The sequence below is a fragment of the Haliotis cracherodii genome, unplaced genomic scaffold (genome assembly GCF_022045235.1).
Source record: "Haliotis cracherodii isolate W230 unplaced genomic scaffold, xgHalCrac1.p SCAF_30, whole genome shotgun sequence".
Lineage (NCBI taxonomy): Eukaryota > Metazoa > Mollusca > Gastropoda > Lepetellida > Haliotidae > Haliotis > Haliotis cracherodii.
This window is the reverse complement of record NW_027266287.1, coordinates 538,563-565,683: the sequence shown is the minus strand read 5'-3', so window position 1 is coordinate 565,683 and position 27,121 is coordinate 538,563. Positions and strand designations below refer to the sequence as shown.

Here is a 27,121-nt window from a genome sequence, read left to right as displayed (position 1 = left end):
ACTACTACTACTACTACTACTACTACTACTACTACTACTACTGGGGGTAGGGGGCACGGGTGGCCCAGTCGTCTAAGGCGCCGCAATTCGCTCTGCAGAGTTGCGTCCCTTGGGTACGCCAGAAACCTATGATTGTGGGTTCGAATCCCGGTTCACCCTGATTATGTTTCTAGGTTTGTCAGCACCATACCCGTGCTGGTGGGTTACAGGAAGTGGTAAACGTCTGAGACCTGCATCACTTCGGGATTTCCTCCCACATTAAGCTGACACGCCGTGATATAACTCGTATACTGTTAAAAGCGGCGTTAACCCAACTCACTCACTACTGAGGGCACAGTCTTCGAAGGTGCTGCAATTCGCTGTACGAGTTGCGTCCCTTGGTCACGCAAACGCTCGTGGATTCGAATCCTGGTTTGCCCGAGGCCCGCTTAACCAGTCTCACTCCCTCACAGCCACTACTACCTCTGTCACAAAATAGGAATACATCATTCAGAAAGTTCGCCAAATTTATTTATCCAGTATGAGCATAAGAAGATGATAAACGTTACGGTAAAGCTAAATTCATTACGTATAGATACTTTGACCAATGGACATTTACAGGATGATTATGCGTAACACTTGTTTATCATAACACGTTAATCATTGTTAATCATTACAGTGACAATTCCTTTGGTTTTTGCGACTAACCAAATTGCAAAGCTTAAAGGTAGTATATTATCGGTAACGCTCAATTTCCTGGATTGGATATAATGTTTCCATGTAAAGACGTTAGCTTTACAGGAAATGAGTGTGTAAACGTTCATCAATATTCATTGGTCAAAGGCTGTATGTGTTTTGACTTCAGCTTTACGTGTTAGGCGTAAAGACATTTGCTTTACGCATGTGAAGTGTGGTTACACGTCAACCTACATGGTCAGTCTTTACACTTAAAGGATTAGGAGATAAACATACTGTGTTTTCAATGTAGGGCTAGGTTACCTGTGGATTTAACCGCATGAATTTGGAATCGAACGCGCATGACTAAATAAAACGCGAACTCTTTGGGGTTTGGAAATATATTGAGTGAAGCGGCATGGGTTGAGTCCAGTGTTTTGAGCGGGTTGTTGATCTGAATTACGGAATCACCAACAACAGTCTGTAAACAAAATATGCCGCTTAATATCACCAAGCAGTTTGTTTCCACCGTAATATTTCACTCGAACATATGACAAGCATTGAAAACATAAGCACGGCAAGCTAACATGAGGTGGGCATCCCTAAGGAAAACTAAGCAAGCTTTGCAAGACTTTCGTTCTACACAGCGCGTCACCATCATGACGTCATATCGTTCATTGTGACGCAAAAGATATGACGGTCACAGTCGTCAATAGAAAAGCACTAAGCTCTCTGTTGTCTCCAAAACGTAAATACATTCTTCTTGTAGATTTCTATCATGTTTTCTGCACGTAATGTATTGCCACACATCCTTTGAATATTGTAACCGTAACTGTGCATTTTGTAACATGTAATTATACATATAATTATATAAATATGCCTACCGACAATGACTGAAAAAAGTACTATTCTGGGAGTATTAGCTTCCGCGGTGATGCAGCCGTCAAATCAGCCCTTTCAATCAAAGGAGGTTTATTGTGATTTAATAGCCTCAGATTCACCAATCAGAATCGAGTAATTTAAAAATTCATGGAAGAATTGCGCTTTACTGTGTAACGTTTATATAATAGATTGACCCTATTCGGTAACTATGGACATGAGGATGATACGTGTCGCCATAAACTCACTGAAATTAAAGATGATGATGAGATGATGGCAAAAAGTGATCCTTTTTTATCCCAGCATTGAAACACATTAACTAACTGATCATGAGTGAAACAAACAAGAACATTTTTACAATATACACTGTTAAATACAGTTTGACATACAAATACAAACACTACATATGTGCAGTTTCCATGTTGATACACACCACATGCAGTTGAGAAATATACAAAGAGAACTAAAACTGGCAGGCGTCCATCATAACAGTTCAGCATGGCGACCAACGTGTTGTACTGTTGTCAGATGTCGTCAGCCATCATAAATTGATGTCAAAGACCCAAGAACGACTGAAAGATAAAAGATGAAATAGTACAACAATTGATCTAATGTGGAATAAATAGCAGCATCTTATTTGTGAGACATTTCCTACTGTGCATTAAAATACATAATGATTTCTGTTTCTCATTGTATTGTGCAATATTCTAGCATGACAAGTGGAAGAACTAAAATATCTAGTTTTTACATCATTTCGGAGTGAAACAACTGTGTTTCCCACTTTTCTGCCTTGAAATACGGATGCATTGTGTTACTTACTTGGAACCCAACGTTTATCGTACATGTATTATCAAGACGGTATAAACGTCTTAGATTACAGAGAGACCACTAACGGGTGAAATGGTTCCAGAAGTTTTAAATAAACCCCACAGTTATCTTTTCTTTGTCCAAATTTGCTGATGTATCATGTAAGTCATTCCTGATTATTCGTGTTCAGTCAGTAAAGCAGTGATCATACCACCCTACAGAGCAGAAGATGTCGAGATCTTCCACAAAATTACACAGCAATGAAAGACAACGGATACAAATTCGTGTCTAAATCAATTTGATGACATCATCACATGAACATCTCTGTGACGTGACAAGTCATGTTTATGTCACTATACTGGTCAGTTTTGAACAGTTTTGGACAGTGAGTGATTACTCGCAAGGCATTGGCACGAGTAAAGGCAAGATGTTTAGACGGTTGGGTGAAAGTTGTTTTTCCACACAGTATAGTACAGACATAGTCAGCACAAACTTGTGGTCATCTGTCACTCCTGTTGGGTGAAAATTGTTTCTCCAGACAAAATAGTGTAGACATAGTCTGGAAACAGTTTCGTCACAAACGTGTGGTCATCTGTTTGAGCAACGACTCCTGTCTGTGTGCTACTACTGCAGTGCATATATATCTTGATACTTTTATATATTTTTCACAAATTACCCTTAACAAAGAAAGGAAATCCTTATATTTGCAAGTCGGTAGGCACGATATAGCTCATTTATCACGACACTAATAAAACACAATGGCATTCCCTCAGCAAACTAATCTATGTGAACCTTAAATTACGTAATCCTAGATAAAGCATGTCGTATCCATGGCGAGACGAGTTTTCCTCTCTTGGTCAAGTGTCGATAAATATTCATCCCCAGCAGGCACATGTTTAACGATCTTCCAAACTATAATTAAAATAGACTTTTATAATTATATAATTATAAAAACTTTGTTTGGCAATACTGATATTACCATCTTATCAGCCCCTTTTAATGTCGTGAATACCATGGTCAAGCGTTAAGACCTATTCCCTTGGCCGCAGACATATGTTTAAAAACGGACATACCAGTAATTGATAGAAGTCCTCATTTGCTGCTTACCATATACTGAACTGAACTTTATCGGCTTTGGGCAGATAGCATTGTGTCAAACCCACAACATTAGAGAAATGGTAAATGTTATATAGAGAGCTGTGGGGTATTTAACTTCTAAGGCACACCAGCTTGAATACACACTAGAAAATCGCAGCTCTCTCCTCTATTGTTTCAAGGTAATAAACTGTTAAATAGTTTTGTTATTTTATGTCTAAACTTCCTATTTCATTATTATTGTCTAGAAGATTCGAGAGTTAAGTTTGAATCAAAACTGCCGTACTGTAACGGTCAGTTTAACATGTACAAGAACATGATATTTCTAAACGGCTGCTAATAATATATTATTTATTGTTTAATTCTAAGGAACTATTCAAACTATTTTAGGTACATTGCGTCGTGGGATCTTTCAGTTATATGTCTTTAATATACAAAACCAGTGTTCCATTTCTATATTTCCACATCCACTACCATATCCCCATTCTATGTCTATGTTCAACAATGTATACAAAGTCTACATTTTTATGGGTAGCGTACGTGTAGCGTGGTCACAAAACGGTTCCTAGAGTTCAGGCAACTACTTCAAACATTGTTTATGTTATACATAGGTCATTTTTTAAATGCTGCCCAGTCGCCCATCAAATGTTATGTGAGTAGATTTACCTCCCGTACGCGCTTACAGTATAATCTATAACAACAACAACGCATTTTGTATTTTAGGTTTTATCATCATGTATAAGCATATATATAAACAATTACTCTCTCTTATCCGGCACAACACAACCCACACACCCATTTCATTACCGTAGTCATCTAAATTCAGCTATTGTCTTCTTTTGTATCTCACGACAATGCACCTTGAAAGGCGCATCGTTTAAATATATAATTACCGTATTCACTCCATCATCTGCTATCGTCTAGGTCCGTGTATATATAGGAAACACACGTAATCAATAGCAACATCTCCTTCGTGATGTATTACTGTAGTCAGAAAAATAATTACTTCTGAAACTTACTATACTCTACTTACCGTACTTGCCGAAATTCTAACGTCGTCTTAGTGATACATTATCACAGTCACCACAATATTCACTACTGAAAGTAACTATTCTCTCCCTAAAACTGAGCAATATCTTCTACTGTGTACCTTCGTATCTTTATTCTGAACAATAACCCTGCTTTTTTACTTACCGTATTTGCCGAAATTATTATGTCAGGAAAGTTATAAGTAAAACTACTCATCTGAAAGTCTTTACCGAAGCAAATGCAACGTTCCTCATCTAAATACACAGTTTAGCGTAGATGCCTACGTATGTATTTTTCATTTATCAAATTAATGTTACCGATAGTAATAAATTCTTACCATAGTTACCCAAACAGTAGCGACATCCCATACATAAAATTGTCATGAAGGTTGTACCGTACATGCTCTATTAAAATGTTATAATTACTAGGCTTTATGTAAACTAATGTTATTATCATTACCGTTCTTACTCTAGTAAATGTTGTATCCTTTGTATATTGCCTATATGCGCATTTACCGAAACTACTTAAGCATTACAAACATTTATTCCCAGAATTAGATTGAAACTGTCTCAGGCTATTATTATCATTGTTTGTCATGATTACATGTGAATTAATGTAATTTGAATGATATGTCGCAACACTAGCTTGAATACACCCTAGGAACTCACCGCTCTCTTGTTTCAAGGCAAGCTACTAATAGCTAATTCCCCATAACGAAGCCTGACAGTAACGTGATCATTAGAGCAAAGCTGTCTTACTACAAAGATACTCAGTCAACCGTGTAAATCATTCTAACCATCTGGTCGTTCCCCTTCGTCTTCTCTGACAACGTGCACAATGTTCTGTAAACTTTTCTACTCTGGAATGATCACGATTCACAATGGGCCTTGAACATATAGGGTCACCCAATTGTAAATATTTAAATATTCAAGCCCTAACTGACAAGTTATCGTTCATATGTTGTTTGTGAGGTTATATTAAATCAGTGACTATGTGTCCATTGTGTTTGCCTGTGATCCAATCTCACACGGTCAACATTATCCAAATAGTGTCCAATTATCACTTCCATACATCAGACCTTCTTGCAGTATGACCTGTATGCTTATATCTGACAACGATCAAGGACTAGAAGCGACTGTTGATGTAACTGATCTCAAACAGTCTACACAAACATGCATGGTTTCAGGTGCACAATGCTAGTGATTAGAGTGGAATGCATATTGTTTGAACATGCATGTATAGGCTTTAAACATCATGGCACCTACGTTCTGGCCTGTGTAACACCACCATACAAAGTCATCACCATCAAACACCTGTCTGACTCTTCCTGTAGCTCGCTGTACCCTCTCTACACTGTCATAGTACCTGGAACTATTCACAAACACATGTACACCCATGTTCTCCTCCGGTGCTGCAATATTAACACAACATCCTGTGTCGGACACATCACAACTGAAATGTAGATCTCACATATATGTACACATATGTTCTCCTCCTGTCTCTGCTATATTACCAGAGAGAAAACTCTATCATATGGCATATATATGTTCCCCTCTAACCAAGGTGCAGTCCTAGTTGCATCATACTCAATGCGCTATCAAAACCTAAAATATCATACCAACGGTACATTTTATTCTGTAATATTAAGTAGTAAGGTCCTGCTCTGTTTATGCTATTGGTATCTCAGGATAAACAGGAGACAATTGAAATCGATACTGGAACATTCAAAAGGCGAGATAGAAATACTCTATATTCTCATCCCCCAAGGAAGGGCGGTAACTCATTCAGACATAAGACTAGAACTGCATGTCAGTGCAGCTGGGCAGCGTAGATATAAGGAGCAGACGTAGGTTGGACAACGCCAATAAAAAACGTTACATAACTCTATCGACATATGAACAGGGAGATGGTTTATTTGTGGATGTGTATAAAACTTAGAACTTTTGATAGAAATGTTGTAATTTCTGAAGATCTACACAAGTAAGCGGTTGATTAAAACTGCACGTGATCATTATACGAATTTAGGAACAGCAGCTGGCATCTCTCAATACATTGTGACAGTTTGCCATTTATAATGGAATGAAAATAATTTGATCTGAGTAACAAAATATCATTCAAAGACAAGTGACTGCTGCATGTATATACTTTCAACTGGTCGCTAAATATATACATATATATTGTTGAGAAAAGAATGGGTCATGTGAAGAGCAAATAACACAATCACCGGAAATCCAACTTCCAAAGAAGAATGTATATGTATGGTATGACAGTAATTTCAAAGTTGAAAATTAAATCAAACAAAAAGGCACTTGTGTTGCACTTGTAGGCCCCCAGCAACCTAAAGGTATGCTTGTTGGAAGTGGATCAGGTGGTCAGTTACTGACTTGGTCGCTTTCACGTCATCAATTCACTGAATCGGTGATCATAATGTCAATCACTGGATTGTGTTGTTCGGACTCGATTATTTACAGACCGCCGTCATGCAGCTGGCATATTGCCGAGTGCGGTGTTGAACATGTGTTAATATGTGTCAGGCCATAGAAATCGTATTTTGTCCTTTTTCCTGTGTTTTATACGAGTTCATCAACTGTTAATTTGACTGATCGTGGTTACTAATCCTCATAAATAAGTCACGACAGAGACGCTCGAGCGCGAAATATCATGTCAAGAAAGGGACACGGGGAATGAGTGTCACAATTAAAAAGAATCAACCATGTAACAAGGGTAACAAGGGTAACGTAGGGTCCGTTAAAGTTCTACCCGTGAAGGAAGTCCAAGTTACTCCCGCCGTTTTCACGAGGCTGAGTGATTATTTTCATTTTGACATGCAGATCCATTTTATGGTTTAATATTAAGGTAGTGTGTGGAAGAGAAATATTTTGTTAGTGACGTGGACGTTACACACGTTTACAGGAGAGTAAATCTTTGGTTTGATTGAGTAAACAGTTGACCTTTGCTGTCACCTGGCAATAATATTATATTCTGTCAACATGTAGCTCAGTATTACAAATGCTATCACCATTTACAGCAGAGCAAATGAGGGAAGTGTACATAGTGATTGGAAGATACTTACTGAAACGATATTCCCCAATATTTCGTGAAAGGCTCCTTAACGTCCAGTGGCACCTTTACTACCTTCCTTGTGTTCTTGTCTACTGTGACAACCATCCCGTCTCCTGCAACAACGTCACCATGCACTCAGCACGATATACGACATCACACCATCAACATATAATCAGGACATTCACGAGAAAGTGGGCAGGTATGTTCACAATGATAATAATGTCAATGTCACCTAAAGTACTTAGTCATATCATTATATTCCATATTGTATGTCAAACATCTGTACATATTTCAGTGAACTGAATCGTGATAGTTGTAACCATGTGTACATTTTCCTAAAAATATAGCACGGAGTAACTTAGTTGTCCTTGAAGTTAATCAGTATAGAATGATGTGAGTATTCCTTCTGGTGGCATTGAAGCAGAGGGAGAAAAAAACAGAAGCTTATCATAAAATTACCTGAACAATAAACCTGTTCTTGGTGTATTTCTAAATAATACATGCTTTTACTAACATATAACGTACACGAACATTCTGATGTGAACATTCTGACGCCACTTTTAACATTATTCCAGTAATAACACGGCGTGTCAGCTGAATGTGGGAGGAAAGTGAGTGAGTGAGTTGGGTTTAATGCCGCTTTTAACAGTATTCCAGTTATATCGCGGTGTGTCAGCTTAATGTGGGAGGAAAGACCGAAGTGATGCAGGTCTGATACGTTTACCACTTGGTGAAACCCACGAGCACGGGTATTGTGCTGACAAACCTAGAAACATAATCGGGGCGAACCGGGATTCGAACCCACAATCATAGGTTTCTGGCGTGCCCAAGGAACGTAACTCTGCACTGCGAATCGTGGTGCCTGGCCCGGACGACTGGGCCTCCCGTGCCCCCCCCCATGCAGATGTAGATGTTACACGTAGCGTGTGTCTCAAAAAGCGTAAATCTGTTGGGATCCCTGGACAGACTCGGACCAAAGTACTTCAAGCCTGTTGAGAGAGCAGTATAAGATGGGACTCACTCAGTCAGTCCTCTTTTTTAATTTCTTTCCTAATGGAGTCATTTGGCTCCTGCATGAAAACATACTGGAGCCAAAATGATAATCCATGGAGCCAACTGAACAACAAGCACATGTCATCACAGTTTTGTTGAAATGTGAACATTCAAACACTTTTAGTCACGTCTTACGAAAGACGCAAGGGGGGTGTTTGTCTGTCGTTGCTTTGTCGGGCATGTCACTGTCAAACTGCAAAGTCAATACTCTAAACACCACCACTGTATAACAACAAGGCAATAGCACATTCTATTCAGTATGTACCGAGCTTACTACGCTTTTCATTGGATGCACATCTTAGGAAACTGGACTTAAGGTGAAAATGCGCATATGATATAACGACTTATAGTTGAAAAAACCCTTTAAAACACAGCATAGTTTGTGATATTGCAGTGTTAACATGACGGACATGTGCTATGGAATACGGACATTGTTTTCTCAAGTACATCCTGCGAATAACTTCCAGCTAGGTATCTGCTAATTCTACTGAAAAGTCAACAATAATGAGGCAAACAAATCAGCAAATTAAAGTTCAGTCGCTTATGCGATCGGTCAGTCGCTTATGCGATCGGTCAGTCGCTAATAAGAGGGCTGGAAGGCTCTGTCATGATCACTAGGATGATTGTATTTCAGTTGACTCGGAAGAGTTGGGAAAGTTGATAATGCTATCAGCGACCTCCCCGGAATTGATTGCCTACAGCTGCCGTGATGTAGCTAGAACATTGGTGCCTGTGGCATAAAACAACAAACAAAGCAGCAACATTCAATGAGCAGAAAACAACGTATGAACTGTAGAATACACAAACACAACGCATATTACAGCTGAAGTCGAGAGTACATGTGGAGTAATGTGGGGTCTGTGATGTGTTTTCGTCTCACCAACAAAGATACCGCTGTTAAAGTTTCCTTTGCTGCCTATCACCACAACATCCCCCAGCTCGAGCACACTCCCCTCACTGTCCACCACTGTCTGGGTGCAGATCTTCACTGCATGGGAGGCTGGTCCTTGGTCACGTGGTCTGCCTGCAGGCGGGAAGTAACACACACATGTTTAGCAACTTACGCAGTCAAGGTGATGCATCCGAATTACACAATATGGTCTCGAAAGAAGAAGAAGAATGTTTTTGAAATATGTCTTTTTAAATATATGGACAGGTTTTTAATAACAGAATCATTTCTGGTAGATAGAAGACACATATGGTTGGTAACATTTTGGAATTAAATTTTCTCTACTGCATTTATAAAAAGGACAAATTAACTAAAAATGGTATTCATTTTCTATTTCATAGCGGTTACATTTCAAACATAAACTAAACGATGACTCTGTGGTTGTATTAAATCGAGTTTTCTGTACATAAAGAGTATGGCTTAAACAACGGAATTTACATAAAGCTCTAAGAAGATCTCTTTCATATGCTAAAGTAGACAGATATTTTTCTGGTTCGAGTATTGATTTATAAGATGAATAAAGGGAAGAAGAACTGGTGATTTTGTAATGCCAGTTATGGAATTCTACATCTTTTCTTGTTTGAATATAACCATGAGGCATTTCATATCACCGCAATCCTGAGACAACCAAACATATGAAAACCAAGTTTGAAACAATAATTTTCTTATATAGGAAACCCAGTTAGTTTGACCATTTTCGTCAAATGCTTTTAACATATGGTAACAGGCATAGAGATATCTTGTTTCGTGTAATCTAAGTTGTCAACACCAGTACTTAATACAACGACTGTAATAGTGTACACACTTTCATGTTCTTCCAAGCTCTCCTAGAATTGCATTTGTTGATGTTCTTTCAACCACGGAAAGAAGTACTGTTAAAGAAATAACTCTGAACCTTTTCAACGCTTTTTCAAATGGCACATCCCCAAATGTCCGAGCCTTTTAAAAGAACAGGAGCAATATTTGAATCAAATATTTTAGTAGCAGTAGAAAGTGGGAGAGATGGGAATTTTTAATCATATCTAACACAGGGAATTCGCTTTCCTTTCTTGAATAGATAGTGCTTTCACATGCTTTGGTCCAAACAAGCCTGAAGAGAATAAGAGACCAAGATATTTGAAATATGATACTTATTCAAATTGCGAACCTTTATAAAACCATTTCTAAGTTTTCCTCAGATAACCACCCTTTCTAAAAAACTATGACATTTGTCTCATCTATATTAACTTCAAGGCCCCATTTGTCACAATAAGAGTCTAAAGCATCTAGTTTTCTCTGCAGTCCAATTACACTATCATCAATAAGAGTGACAACATCAGCAAAAAATAACAACACGATTCATCAAAATTATCTTTCACAATCGAATCTCCATTTCACGTACAAACTCGTTTATAAAAAGTATAAAAAGAACAGGATATATGCATCCTTGTCTAATACCACTTGTGTTTAAAAAGACCTGTTTTCACATCTTCAACCCGTAGACATGATTGTATATGTTCATACACATTTCTAAGGATTTTAAACATTTTACCATGAACATCTCTCTTTAATAACACATATAACAACTTATTTCCATCTACATAGTCGACTGCTTTACTAAAGTCCATGAAATAGGCATAAAATCTGTGGTTTGATTTTCTAAGAGATTTCTGACATAGGGATTGTAAAACATTTCTTTTTATCAGTGGTGGAATAATAATTTCTGAATCCCGCTTGTGCTTTGTGTAGCATATCATTAACTTCGACCCAGTTTTGTATTCTCAGTTCCTGAACTGAAGTGAAAATTTTACCAACAATATTTTAAAGCGAAATTCCCCTGTAATTATCCGGATTTCGAGCGACACCTTTTTTATATAGTGGGACAATCACTCCTATATTCCACTCATCTGGACATTCGCCACGATGATATACAGAATTATAAAATATGTTTAAATATGACACAATGGAAAGTGCATTTTTATAAAGTTCAGAAGGAACACCGTCCATACCAAGTGCTTTACCAGACTTTAAACTTCTAATAGCTAAAAGTTATCATAATCAGAACTTGATACACTGTTGTGAACAGTGTTACAGACGACAGACATTGTAAAATTTTCTTCTTCTTCTCATAACACAATTTACGGTTTATCTTCTTTGTTGTCAAGTAGTTATCTAAATGTTGTCCAAATCTGTAGTTAATCCTAAAAAATCTAAACATATCTATTTCTTTCTCTTGGCACATGGACATTCAGAGTCAAACCAAGGAGATTGTCTCACTCTATCATATGATCTATTTCTATTTATAACTTTAAAGTGATCGCCAGCATATTGGAGTAATTCGACAATTTTAGCAGTCGCTGCATATACATTCGTATGTACAATATCAAGAAAATCATTAACTATAAGACTGCCGATATCAGAGTTTGATCGACTTTTAAACTTTCAATTACCGTAACTCTTCATTACTCTTCATTACTTAAGAACTTAATATGTGCGTTTCAGGTTTACTTGAATCATGTCCTTCCACTTATTTATTATTGGCCTTTAGAATACCTTTTCGCCATCATCGATATACCACCTCTTAATCCTTTCTCAACAAACAAGTGCATATCATAAGTGGTGAGTAACATTAATTCCACAGTGGTCTTCTTATAATGCATCCCAGAATAGTCAGGGACTGGAACAGTACCATGCTGGGTCCAGGCCGTATTGTTTTAAACATGTATTTCTAAATATAGCACATATATCAGCAAGTAACAGTACATCGGTTTTTAAGTGCAAATCGTGTTAATCGCAACATAATTTATCCCACACCCCGTGTTCATAATGGGCATCGGATATTTCAGATTCTATTAAGTTACCATAGAATGATTCAACGAGTGGTAATTTAGTTTCGTCGAATCTAGATCAATCATCCATATATTCGTAAGGATATACACCTTTTTTCAACAACAAATGCCGTGTTAACCGATCAGTATATTGATTTGTTATTGGCTAAATTGTCCGGGGAAGATAACAGACACTGAGCGGGGTCTATGAATCTAAGTCCATTACTTTGTTTTCTTCACTTACCGTCTGTAACTGGAGTAGTTATGCTTTTATAACATGAGGACTTAACTCTATTTGAACCTCGTCCAGTTTTTGAACTGGTGGTGTTTTCTCTTCTCTGGTCTTACAAAAACAACCATACCACTGCTATAATACCTAGGTCATCGGGAGCTCAAGCTTTCATTGTGTGTGTACTATGTTCAGTGAGGGCTTTTGCCTTCCTGGCTAACGTTCCCCTTTTACCAGCTGCAACTTTTCAAGGATTCTAAGTCACTCTCACATTTGGTGTTTCCCCGTTCACTTATGGTGTTTCCACATTCACTTGTGGCGTTTCTGCGACGTTAAGAACATTCCGTATCTATGGTAAAACTCACAGCTTACTGCAGTTAAAGAGTGTTTGATAAACAGTGTTTGTCGAGAGATTTGCATAAATACAGGCGATTCCCTGGCGGGATAGGAAGAAACGGACTACACATGTAGTCACAGCTGTGTATAATTGTACCATAACAGAACCTATTGTTTTAGTCATGGTGTAATTTGATCATCAGTTGTTCAAGTTTACAGTGCTTCGTTTCTGCTAACAGTTTTCTGACTTATCTCGCTCGAGCTTGGTATAAATAACATCATTTTCACATAGACATTCCTCAAATGAATCTCGGTCTTTGCAGTGAAACAGGGCAACCCATTTCGTCTGCTGTCTGAGATCTTTAAGGACAGAGTTGCATTTTTGAGTAAGAACCCAAACTCTGTGCTCCATAATTTGTCAGGAGAATACTAAACATGAAAGCATATCTTTCTTTTGGGTAAGTTCTTCTCTACTCGCACTGCAGTCGTCTATTATGAAAAGAGTTGATTCTCCTTTGCAATTTCGTGACATACTCGTAAACAGTCTTGTAAACGATTGCACAGAGTTGTGCACATCCTTCATTACACAATCGCTTTTTAGGTAGGTTATTTTAACGTTTATAGTTGGGAACAGAATAATAATATGGGCGCAAAAATTCTGATGAATATCTAGAATAAAAGCTGTTTTTCCACACAGCGTGGTTCCCTAGGTAAAATATTATTAACAGATCGCTTGCACAAATCTTCCATCTTGTATGTTAAGTTGCACGTCCACAATCACGTACAAATATACGATAAATTTACCAGGCGTTTCAGCCTAAATGTACTTCGTTATCTGTATAGTAACGCCCTCAGTAGCATTCTCTGTTCTCCACCCAGTATCGTGTAGTTGGTCATCATCTGTAGTTCGAATGTCGAGCCATAGCGCCAGAGCCAGATCTTTTGTGACCGTTAACTTCTGGGCTTCATCTTATAGAAGTTTTTTAATCTCATGACACTGTTGATATGCTTGTATGCCTTGATTATATAGTCGATTAGGCACACCTTCGATAGTCAATTCCACTTTGTAATCTTGGGGTTGTAGAACGCCTTGGTATCTCTGGCAAATGGCTCAGAAGTGTCCTTAACAACATTAAACTACCCTTCAACGATCTAGCGGGGAGACTTATCTCTTTTGTTCCTGGCTAAACTTCTTTTATACTGGTTATGAGTTTGTCTGTCTAATTCAGGATCCGTTATCAGCTCATACTCCAGTGGGATATTGTCAATGGAATAGCGAGCATCATCGCCACCGGTTTTGATTTCTCTGCCGTAGTCAATAAAAGTGAGTTCATATTCTAACCTATCGCCTAGGGATGCTTGATAGAAGGGCATGTGACTATCCAGTTAATCAAAGTCGAGTTGGCTATCCAATGCAATAGCAACAGCCTTATCTTCTATGATGTTAATATCACCAGCAGAAGCACCCACATGCAGTCTAGTGCTTGTGTCAAAACCTAGATACTGTAAGTTTTTTCCGTTCTTTTGTTATTCTCCAGAGATCCATGTAACAGAAGTGTACATCGTTGTCAATACTCAAGACCTCATTACCGCTGATTTTAATCATGATTTTCTTTACAATCGCACAGCCTTTTTTCTGAACAAGCTTCCTGACAGGGTTATCAGAAGTCAAATTAATTGTAAATCATAGTCGGGCAGTTCCTGGAACTAACACATCATGAGCGCTGAGATTAGGAAAGCGAACCAGAAGTGTTTGATTCTGATCAATGGTACTCGGGTTATTAGTTATAGTTACAGACTGGTGAATTGCTTTGACTCCTAATGGATCCCGAAGTCTACTCTGTGGATTTAACTTGCGTCCGTATTGTGAAGACATTGTCTATATTGAAATGATGTAACCTTATGTTTAAATTAAAAATGGATGATATTAATCTAGATTACCTAACTGATACTAGTACAATAGATGAGGGTACTGATGAAACCAGCTTTATGAATCTTAATGAGGAACTTGTGCAATCAACCATTAATGATTATTACAATGTCTTAAAAGAAGACCCAAAAATATGTTACTCCAATTGGCCGAAACTATTCCAAGTTTACAATAGATAGTAAAGGAATATTGCGACTGTGTGGCTCTCCGAATATTGATCTTATGAATTCTTGTACGATATAGCATCCACATCATTTGTCATGAATTAGGTCTTATAGACTACAACAACTCACAAGGAAAACTTTATGTAAAGACTACTAGGGTTCTTCAGACTGTGCGGACTGAACTCGGGGCAATGGTGGCTTCCATAGATAAAGGTTTGGAAGACGTACCACATGACACAAAGCAGGTCTTGGATGGTCTTTGAGAACTCTTGGAAACCTACGATTACCACATTACAGGTACCATTCTTGGAGTACAATATTTGAGAATTACGAGGTCTTGACAAGGCAATGCAAACAATTCGGGGGTCACTCGTTGTGACAGTGTGAAAGCAACACCACCCTTATAGTTCATACGATCGTCTCTCCACTCGTTACTCGATAGAGCAAAGCTTGGAAGAAGTCGACCTCTTTTCAGTAAATCATCGCTGACTTCTTCAACAGAGTGTGCGCCAGCGTATGGAATACCTAGACCATGGTTAACTCCAAGCAGACGCCAATCGTTAGGAGAAGAAACATAAAATCCCTGACAAATAAGTTCATATGCCCACCTATTGTACGGATTATTTGATGCATTCCATGCTTGATCCTGCGGTAATGGGGCACTAATTTCTTTAAGTATACATCTAATCTGATAGTATACATGAAATGATAAAACAAACTCATTCAGTTCAAAGCTGGTGGCATAAAGAGATACACCACATCCTGTTGTAGCACATCACATGGCAAAGTTTAACTAGTTTTGCCTAAATTGCATTGGATTGTGTAACCATTTTGGCACTAGTTGCTATGAACCTCTATTTTTCAAAGATAACAGGGAAATGAACAATAAAATGAGCAGCAGAGTCTCTTACTAAAATCGACAGGTTCGGAAGATAGGTTGCTTCATAACTACACTCGATATTAACACCTCCCATATTATACAGTATCTTTGTATATTTAATATGCATGTTACACTTCCGGGAATCGCTCTAAAACTCGGCTGGGCAACCTTAAGTTGCTCTCTGTGATGGAACGTATCACCCACGGTGGACCAATAAAGACAGGTAATTATAAGTTATTACTCGATAAAGAATGTCGCACTATATCTGATGGGTATTACAGCGTTTGCTCACTCAATGATGAAATTTTAAAGCCTTTGGGAGCTAGCCTCACATGAAATGAATCGAATGGGGTGCTGATTTTTGTGGAGCACATTCTATAAAACTTGACAGGGACTTTTGGATTTATAAGAAGAAACGTAGCATCAATCACAACAGTGCATGGAGTTAAATTACCCGATATAGTTCCCTATCAAGAGTTGTGCATCCATCTTGAGCAGATTAGTACAACGGATAATATTCAACATGAGAGTCCTTCAACTCTGCTAAGAGCTATTCAAGTCAAAGATGAAAAATACAATGGTGGTAGAACGGAATCTTTCTCATCTTTGCAGTATAAGAAGTTTAAGCAGGGTATTATTACAGATCTCAAAATTTCTGTATTAGATGTAAAACATCAACCTGTACATATACGATATTTGAGTGTGACACTCCATGTTATAAATAATGGTTGATTCTTCAGGTCATGGAACGAATTACCTTAGAGAATGATATACATTTGCGCTTTCCGATCTTGGAGACAAACCTGCTATCAAGGGCAAGTTATGTACTTTACACTTACAAGATACTGTCTACAAGCGGAAAGAAGTTATATTCACGGTATATTTGGAGATTTAAATGATGTTGATGTTAGTAGACTATATAAAAAACCGATGACCCAGGCTATATGTCATTGAGTCGTCCATCATTAAAAGATGTTAGCTTAGATTTGGTTACTGGATTCAATGATGTATTAAATAACTTGAAGGATATACCTGATGGTACTACAATTCTTATGGACTTATTTTGGGGGGATGCGCCAGAAGATGCCCTATAGATATTACCAAGTCTCACCTCCAATTCCCACTGATTCATCAGTCTTATCCCATGTCTCACCCGGAGACCCCTCAGTGCCATGCATTATAATGTTATTGCATCTACTCTGAGCGTCAGCCTTATCAACACTATCCTCTAACTCTGTCACACGGTTCCTCAGTTCAGTATTTTCTGATTTCAGTTGATCAAATTATTTAGTGAATTCAGATTTCACATTATCAAACTTTTTGTTCAAGCCTGAAATTTACGACCTGATACTTTTCAAAATATCCGCTACATTTTCCTCGGCATGAACAGTACACACTGTTACTTTTATCAAAGGAATGTATATATACTGAACAACAAAACTTCCTGTGACATTGAATAAGATTTCATGCAAAGTTATGCTTTTCATCAAATCTGAAATAATTTCGGTTTGCAAGAGATAAAAGACTCCTGTAAGTTTTCAAATGGTTTAATTTGCCATACTGACTTCAGAAAATGCCTGATTTAATAAAAAAAACCATGAACATGTCAAAATGTCAATTTACAAATCAATAGCTTGTGTGTCCACTTGTGTCGCATGGGGATATCTGTCCTGTGTGATATCTGTCCATATTTGCTGGAGCATGTTTCGAAGTTTCTTGAGTGTCTGTGGAACACGTGGTTGACGTTGAAGTCGCCAATCCACTCATCCCACATGTGCTTGATTGGTGAGACATCAGGGGCGTCGTCATGTTGAAAAGTAATGCCTGGGCCATGACGACGCAAAAAACGGTAGAACAACAGGGCCGATGATCTCGTCGCGGTAGCGCTGTCCATTGAGATTTCCCTCTACCACTATCAAACGGGTCCTCAGTCTTGCTGTAATTCCACCCCATACCATAACGCTGCTGCCCCCGAACCAATCTTCTTCCATGACACAATTATTGACGTAACGGTCACATCGACGTAGGTAGACTCCAATCCCTCCTTCGCTGTGACTGAGGTGAAAACGAGACTCATCAGTGAAGAGAACTTGTCCCCACTGCATGGTTGTCTGCACCACTGTTTCCTGTCAAAATGGGACGTCTGGCGGGTCTTCTGGCGACAATCCCTGCACATCTGAGGCGGCGACGTACGGTTTGTGAAGATATTCGTCAAAGGCCAGGGATGCTTCTTGCAGTCACTGTTGCTGTCTGGAATCGAATTCGTAGGTGTGTTGTTCGAATCCAGTTGTCTTGTCGATTATTGGTTTCACGTGGCCTGTCACTCCGAGGATGGTTGGTCTCTGACTGCATTCGTCTGTTGCCAATGTTGCCATAAACACCAAATGGCACGTTGACTCGATCCTGCTTTAAGCACACCAATGGCTCACAGACGCTCATTTTCGGACAGGCGTGGCATTTCGTAATGTTGAATAATTGCATAATTTTGTTGTTTTTCTGAGTGGTTGTTGTCAGCACGATGCTAAACAATGCATATGGAATCCAATCTCATTAAAATCAGACCTTACTTATCGCTACCGCTAAACGGAGATCTGAAGACATCCCATTAGGGGTCATGTCAGAACGACCTTTCATCCGACCAATCAGTGCGTCGCTTACAATATTATGAAAGTGACAGCCGGAATGTGATTTCTAATCATGCAATCTCGAAAACTTTAACATTGGGTATTCCGAACGGTAGTTTAGCGGGTTTAGCGACTGAATCCTTACAATCTAGTCAATCTATTAGCCATTCCAGAATGTTGTTTTGTTCAGGTTTCAAATTTGTAATCGAGAATTTGTCAACATATGTTTCGAAGCATAGTCGCCAATTTGAAATTTGTGCCGTCATTCCATTGGTCGGTCAAAGTTCGTGCAAGGTCAGTCTGACGTGACCCGTAATAGGATGCCCTCAGATCTTTTTTAGCGGTAGCGAGAACAAAGATCTGGTTTTAATGAGATTGATATGGAATCCCGTTAACGCACATGTTTTTATACCCATCCTTTGGTAGTGAAATGTATGGGGCTTGCATAAAAGTCAACTTTTGCATGGAATGCATGCTTTTCTGTAGGAGTTGCGTTTTTGTGACTTGATTCTATACATGTACTACAATATTGAAAACCAAACTTTACTTGTTTGAAAAATACACTAAAAAATTGGTGTCACAGGAACTTTTGTTGTTGAGCATATTTACCAATTACACAATATGGTCTGGAAAGACTCACCATTGTTATTTGACTGACAGGTCCACTATAATCAATACTCGCTGTTACTTTTTTCACAGGAATGTAGATATGTACCAAGTCAATATGAATCATGCATTATTTGCATTAATAAAAATTCAACAAATTCTATTATATGTATGAGATGTATATGTTACAGATTTCAGCAAACTCGTGATATATGCATGAATGACACAGAGACTACAAACGCGACAGGCAAAGACAAAAGGACATAAAGAATGGTGTTGCCACCACACACAGATATCTGGCAGAAGTGCGAACATCCACACACTGTTTGCTGAACCAACACAACTGCTGGCTGACTACTGCCTTGACGTTGACTGAAGTATCGAGTATATACCTAGTCCTACAATGAAGGAGTCCCCATGACTACCATGAATATATTACCATGGTTACCATCATGATATCACCATGACTACCATCAGTATATATCACCATGACTAGACACATATAACCATGATAACATGTTACAGGACATTTAAGATACAAACGAAACATGCAATGTGATATGAATTCTCATAATTATAGGTGCTGGGATAATGTGTAATCACGTGACTTTACCTGGGGCCGTTGCAGGTCGGCCATTTTTCTTGGCCTTCTTTTTAACCTGAACTTGGACTTGACGGAGATAAGGTTCAGTTTTGCCATCTGTATCAGTTGTTGGGGGAGGAGGTTGGTTGTAGTAGTTGATGTTTATTATACAGTTGTGGAAAATGTTGTTGGCGTTGGTGTTGTTGTCACCAACTTGAATTTCTTCGCCATTTTGGATGTCTATCACTTTCGTTGGTCTAGACGAGGGTGACGCCGCCATTTTGCCTGCAGAAACAGAGGTCACATAAATGCGAACACATGAACAGTATCAAACACGTGAGTGAATTGGGTTACATGCGGGGAGGCACCAGCAATGGGATTCAAAGACTTACCCATGTAGGAGTGAGTGAGTACAGTTTTACGACGCTTTTAGCAATATTCCAGCAAGATATGGGCTTCACACATCAAACTCGGGTCTTCAGTGTGACCAGCAAACGCTTTAACCACTAGGCTACCCTACCGCCCCGTTCCATGTATGTATGAAATGGCGTGATGAGGAAAGGCTTTCACCACAAGAGCAATATGATCATCGCTGAAGAGAAGAAATATCATCAATTCTCATTGTAATTATAACGTTTTGACTTGTTCAAATGTTCTCCAGCAACGTGCTGACTACAACAGTAGGTCGAGATAAGTAAAGTGTCAGTATTATCTGTGTCTTCATTTTGAATGGAATTTCGAGTGTATCGTGAGTTATTTCAAGTGTGGTTAGGAGTTCGCGTTGATAACGAGTTACGCCCCTCTAATTATCGAGTGCAAGAGGTATCCATTCAATAACCAGCTTGTAGCATGGACCTGTCAATCAAATGTCAGGTCACATCACCACCTCGGAAGATCACGCCCTCTTTCTTGACTTGCACGTGGCAGTTTTGCAGGGGGAAAACGGGCGACCTTCAGGGACTCGCCGACACCGTATATAATTCTGTTGAGAGGATGATTTGATGACTTTTGCTGTTGGTGAGTGAGTGTGTTTTAACAGTATTCTAGTTATATTGCGGCTTGTAAGCTTAATGTTGGGGGTAAGCCCGAACTAGTACCGTGATATACACTGGTCACTGGTTCAACTAGTACTGTGATATACAATGGTCACTGGTTCAACTAGTACTGTGATATACAATGGTCACTGGTTAAGCTGGTACTGTAATATTGAATGGCCACTGGTTCATCTGGTATTGTGATATACAATGGTCACTTGTTCAAGTGGTACTGTGATATACACTGGTCACTTGTTCAACTAGTAGTGTGATATACACTGGTCACTGGTTCATCTGGTACTGTGATATACAATGGCCACTGGTTCAACTAGTACTGTGATATACATTGGTCACTTGTTCAACTGGTACTGTGATATACACTGGTCACTGGTTCAACCGGTACTGTGATATACACTGGTCACTGGTTCAACTAGTACTGTGGTATACAATGGTCACTGGTTCAACTGGTACTGTGATATACATTGGTCACTTGTTCAACTGGTGTTGTGATATACATTGGTCACTTGTTCAACCGGTACTGTGATATACAATGGTCACTGGTTTAACTGGTGCTGTGATATACAATGGTCACTAGTTCAACTGATACTGTGATATACACTGGTCACGGGTTCAACTGGTACTGTGATATACAATGGTCACTGGTTCAACTAGTACTGTGATATACAATGGTCACTGGTTCAACTGATACTTTGATATACAATAGCACTGGTTCAACTTGTACTGTGATATACAATGGTCACTGGTTGAACTGCTACTGTGATATACAATAGCACTGGTTGAACTGCTACTGTGATATACAATAGCACTGGTTGAACTGCTACTGTGATATACAATAGCACTGGTTGAACTGCTACTGTGATATACAATGGCACTGGTTCAACTTCAACTGTGTCAGACTCCGCCGTGTTAAATACAGACAGGTAGCTCTACCGCTATTCGTGTATTGCCAGTATAGCGACTACACGAGTTGTGTCCCTTCTTCATTGTTCCCATCAATAGGGCCCGTAAGTCTCGCGAAGCGCTACTTCCGGTGCCAGCATTTCCGGTGACATGCCTATACTCGTGAACTAGTTCTGCTTTCGAAATGCGCGACCGCCAAAGCTAACTCTGTAGACGGTACCAAGTAAACTACCACGCTTGGTTGTCACCGCTGTTGACAGTCGTAAAAGTTTACTTGTTTCAGAATAATATGATCGGTTATTTGTCATTCATGTTAGGTTTATCGGTTCCTGACTGACAACTGACAACCATGGGACCGTTCGTAAAGGTATGTGTTCTTTTCTTTACCTTTAAAATAATTTTGACAACCAGTGCGGTACTATCGTTCAGACGTGTATTTATAGTCTCAGTGGACAGTGTTTTATGATTACTGAGGATGTGTTGCCTGTTTCTGTGATGTAGTATTATTTATGAAGATGTAACTACTAATAGGTAGGCCACTTTACCCAACTTACCACGTTATTCTGATATATGACAGCATGAGCAGTGTCAAGGAAGCCGTGCCTTTGACAGTTTGAATAGGCATTAAATTAGGCAAGATTTGGAGGATGAAATTTGGAAAATCTATGCTATGAATATATTTGTAAACGTGAAGTTTATTTCAGTATATTGTATTAATTTATTTTTTTAGTAATTATAGTACTCAATAACCCAGTCATGTGTTTGGAACTTAAAATTTAATATACGGTTCACTATATTTGGTCATATTTACCATGTTTACTCTGTCACACAACTTTAATTAAGTAAATAATTTTCCATTAAGAAATTTGTTAGTTTTGAGAAGAAACGTATTTTTAAATATTTTTTTTTTATGAAGGAGACAAGAGGGTTTTTATGCAATGCAGAAACCTTGTGCATAAATTAGTTTGTAAATTAGTTTAAATGTGAATAGATATATAATAACTCTCAGCTACATGTACTGGATGACTGTATGGAATTGCGGATGTCAGAAATTAACAAGAAAGACTCAAAAGACACCCCCCTCAAAAGATAATAGTAAAAAAAATGTTTTGTTTTTTTAAATAATCAAAAGTTGAGAGAAAATGAATGATCTCCTCTACTTTGGATGAATGACAGTCATTACTGCATGCCAAATAGATTTTCTTAGCCCTGCCTGTAAATATATTGATCCCAAAAATAATTATCCAAATTAAATTAAATAAAGTTCTTCTCATCAACATGCACCAAAAAAGAATGTATGGGAAAATAAACATAAAAACTTATAGTGTCACAAACCTGTAAAACATGCATGCCCCTTAATTTCGAATCACATTTGAATATGCATTATCATGTTATAATAAAAGTAAGTAAGTCAAATTGTTTTATTTTAGTCACATATTTCAATGAAAGACCTCTTAGTCTCAGGTGGTTTCAGGTTTGTGAAACAAGTAACTGCGGTTAGTATTACATATGAATATTCACAGTGATATACCTATTTTTCAAATTGTGTAAACATTATTTGTTAAGTCCGGTGATGAATAGAACTGGTGTTGGACAATAGTTATTTTACACTTTACATGTATGTACTTGATGTCTAGTTCTATTTTGGTGCAGAACATGAATGGGTTTTTTTCTTGGTCATAGAGTGAATTCCTGCTGTACAGCAACCAAAAGATAAAGCAGCATCCAGCACACAGCAACTTCAAGTCAGAAGTGGCCAAAATGCAAGACAAATACACTGAATTATGGAGGCGATCACCAATGACGTCCTACATTAAGAAAGATACTTACTAATATATGAAGCGTAATGTTATTCTGAGGGAAGAAATAAAAGTGTTACACCTTGTCAGCAATATAATTGTTATGACACTGCAGACTGTGATTGATAGCAGGGGCAAGATTAAAAGATTAATTGTGATGAACGGTAGGTTTTTTTAAATTAATATTTCTGGTTGTGAGGCTCAATTGAACCAAGTAAAGAAAATGGCCACAAGTTCAAAACGTTAATACATTCACCTTATCACTCAATCAACACTGATGAACACAAATTTAGTGCAACCATATTGACTTGATGCAGAGATAGAAACAATTGCACCTATTTTTCATATATTTGTGTATTTCAAATATTCTGCCAATAAATCCAAGTCAAACAAATGAGGTAACTGACATTTCAGATTTTCCGCTATCCATTTGGACCAATCTGTTCTAAGATCTGGTCAAGAAATGTCAATGTTTATTGGCTATTGTTCTATGAATCAGTGTAATTTGCATGCTGGACCCTAAAACAGCGATGTAAAAACAAGACATGTTGATATTTCAACAAAGAATTCATTTCACAAAGCAACAACTGATATGCCATTGGTTAAGTTAAATTTTCATTGGTAAGCATCTGTTGTATTTTTTGTGGAAACTTTTGACCCATAAACTGGAAATCTATTATCACACATTCCTTGTGCTTTGTTATGATATTATATTCAATATCAATTCACTATCATGGCTGATACCAGAAATATTAAAAATCATTTTTTGTATGGCATTATCCCAGACAAAAAACAATAAATAAGCTTCAGATCTATTCAGTAATTTTATTCCAAGGTCAAGAGTATTAAACATTCATGGCAAATATTCCCAAATGCCAAGCCTGAACAAATAAATGCCAGCATGAACTGTTACTGGTGTCAGTATCTAGATTCACACTGGACTTTATGAGAGAGTCCTAAGATGTTCTGCAACACCATGTTGATGACAAGTAGGTCCTGTTCCAGCAAGTGTCCAGTGTATATGGTGTATTCTGATGGTCACAGACATCATTTACAGAACCAGTACTTCAGATAGAACTTTAATATGTTTACACCTGTATACACTGTAACACAACAAGAGTTGTTCTTTCATAGGCAATGCAATGCTTGACCACAAAATATTCCAAGAAATATGTCATAGTCCTAGATGCTCTTGAGGTGCAGTTATGTTTGGCATCAAGGTAATTCTGGTGATCCATATGCATCTACTCATGAGTTAGATGAGGAAATCTTTCTCCACTCAAACATGGAAATATGGCCCAACTGCAAAAGATAAATAACACTTATGAGATCATATAATATATACTTCTAAAATACCAACCATTTCTTACAATGCCCACATCAAGATATACTTAATAAATTATGCATGTACATTGTACCTTCAACTGAATATGATAAACAAATGCTAAATGGGGTTGTAATGATCAAGTCTATTCGCATCATACAGAATACATTGAAGTGAGGTCACTTTTCAGAGATCTTAAAAACAAACACCGCACGGATTTAATCATCATTATTTACAAATTAGATTAATATTTTTTGTGTGTGAATAAAACCTAATTTTTCAGTGCACATAACATTATCATCGTGATATTGGCACATATCCTTATTTATTAACACAGGCACCCCCATAAGTCTCCTTGCACAACATTAAGTATTGACAAAATTTGCATTGCCAAAATGCACATGATAGGCCTTCTTTAGATATGACTATAGTTTGTGTCATCTCCCCTGGACCTACAAATATATAATTCTGTGACGTTCTCTATCAGAGCTGAACATTTATTATTGGAAAAGGCTCAGGATAGATGTAATGGAAATTTGCCATAACATTGTATGGTGCATAAACCGAGAGCATATTGCAAATACCTTCAGAACGAATGTTTATGCTCATTTTTCAACGCCATCACCATTGTACGTGTGATGATGAACCATGAACCGATCAGTATTGCCTTATCAACACTGACAATTATACCAACTTATCAGAAGTGTGCAAAAAACTTACCTCAATATTTATGAATGGGTAGCGGCCAGTTTGACATCGACCATAAGACGTCTTGACAACACTGCAACCGCTTTGACAAGCCAACACTTGCTATTCATGTTCCCCATCTCGAGTGTTTTAATGCCTGTGACAATGTCATGTTTTTCTAAGTTACACCTGCGTGTTCCAAATATGATTCGCCGGGCCCTGTCCGACGTGACACTGCTGTCGCCATTGCCGCGAGACGTCGTTTGTCACCGGAAGTACTAATAACGTTAGGTCTCGCGTAGTCCCGTGACCTACTTACACCCCCTATAAACCCAGTCTCGTACCCACAATCGATGTACTAAGCTGTGTTTGTGTGTGTTTCTCTGGGTCCGTCCCCGATACACTGGTTGAACCAGTGACTATTGTTTGGTCACTGGTTCAACCGATACTGTTATAAACCGACCTATATATAATCTGTTTTGCCCCTATTTAAGATGGAGCCGTGAACGACGTTCGAAGTTGTTATGTGTTTGTTGCTAGGTAACGGTAAAGGTGAGAAGAGCTGACGTCAGCGAGTCACACAGTCGATCCTTTTGTAAGTCGATATTCATAAGGTGTTATTGAACAATTTCAAATACAATTTTATAGAAATATTTTAAAACGTGTTTATATTCAGTGTGTAAAAATCTGAAGGACAAACTTCAGACCATCATTTACGCAGTATTTTGTCAGGTCGCTCCACTTGACGGGCAATGAAAACATGTCAATCAATATAATCAGTACATTATAGATTGATGTTGACACGTTGGGTAACTGTTGATTCCTGTCGGGACAACACTGCTGTTTCTTATTGTTATTTACTTGTCTGTCGGCTGGCATGTGGTCTTTATTTACTTTATCTGTAATATTACAAATCTTTCACTTATCAAAACGTTTTGATTATAAGGGAATGAAAGAGAAGTTCCTACCGGTTTCTTGATAAAATTAAGTGATGGTGATCGAATAAAGTAAAGAACACTTCAACCTTATAAACATCTACATGTAGTTTCCTCCAGATGTCATTGTACTGTTTGAGGACAGTATGAGGTGTATTCAGTTATACAGTGCTGACGTCACTCATTGACACGGTGGATCTATTTATAGATGTCAAGTGACAATTGAATTATAACTGAGTGTTTGAAGGTCTTGAAAAACAACTCAACGCGATACAAAATATCCAATACGTAATATTAAAGCATAAACATGCTATTTTCCGGATGTGTTTATCTTAATGTAGATGAATGTAGGGCAATATACTGATTTAAGGTGAGTTAGGTTTTCAGAGAGTAGGAATCAGACAAAGTTGCCGTCTTGTGTCACTAATGACGATCTATCACTATAAAATCATCAACTTACAGATTTGCGATGAATACCTGGAGATTTCTGTCCGCTAAACACTCCTGCTTGCTGCCTGTGACTTGCCGCCTCCGACTCGGGTAATAACACAGGGGAACCCCCTTCACATCACGTGACCCCAGCTTTCATTCAGAAAGGTTAGGAACGGATTGATGAAAAAAAACAGTTTGCCGGGTAAGTGACAATATGTCTCACACAGTCGAGGTCATGTTTTAAGGAGGGAGTTCGTTAACATTGCAGTGTATCGGGGACTGAGCCAGGGAAACACACACA

General features: G+C 38.2%; 1 protein-coding gene across 2 annotated transcripts; it reads right to left on the bottom strand.

The window, feature by feature from the left end:
• Nucleotides 1–506: 506 nt before the first annotated feature.
• On the bottom strand, nucleotides 507–27,121 carry LOC139477035 (uncharacterized). Of its 2 annotated transcripts, none has more exons than XM_071259596.1 (6): nucleotides 26,849–27,121; nucleotides 19,719–19,973; nucleotides 9,461–9,604; nucleotides 7,538–7,640; nucleotides 5,730–5,835; nucleotides 507–2,105 (listed from the first exon to the last, which is right to left on the bottom strand). In XM_071259596.1, exons 2-6 carry the CDS (start codon nucleotides 19,966–19,968, stop codon nucleotides 2,088–2,090), a joined length of 621 nt encoding a protein of 206 aa, XP_071115697.1. In that variant the 5' UTR covers nucleotides 19,969–19,973; nucleotides 26,849–27,121; the 3' UTR covers nucleotides 507–2,087. The 2 variants fall into 2 exon arrangements, with proteins under 2 accessions (XP_071115697.1, XP_071115698.1); XM_071259597.1 differs by lacking the exon at nucleotides 26,849–27,121 and adding an exon at nucleotides 26,422–26,585.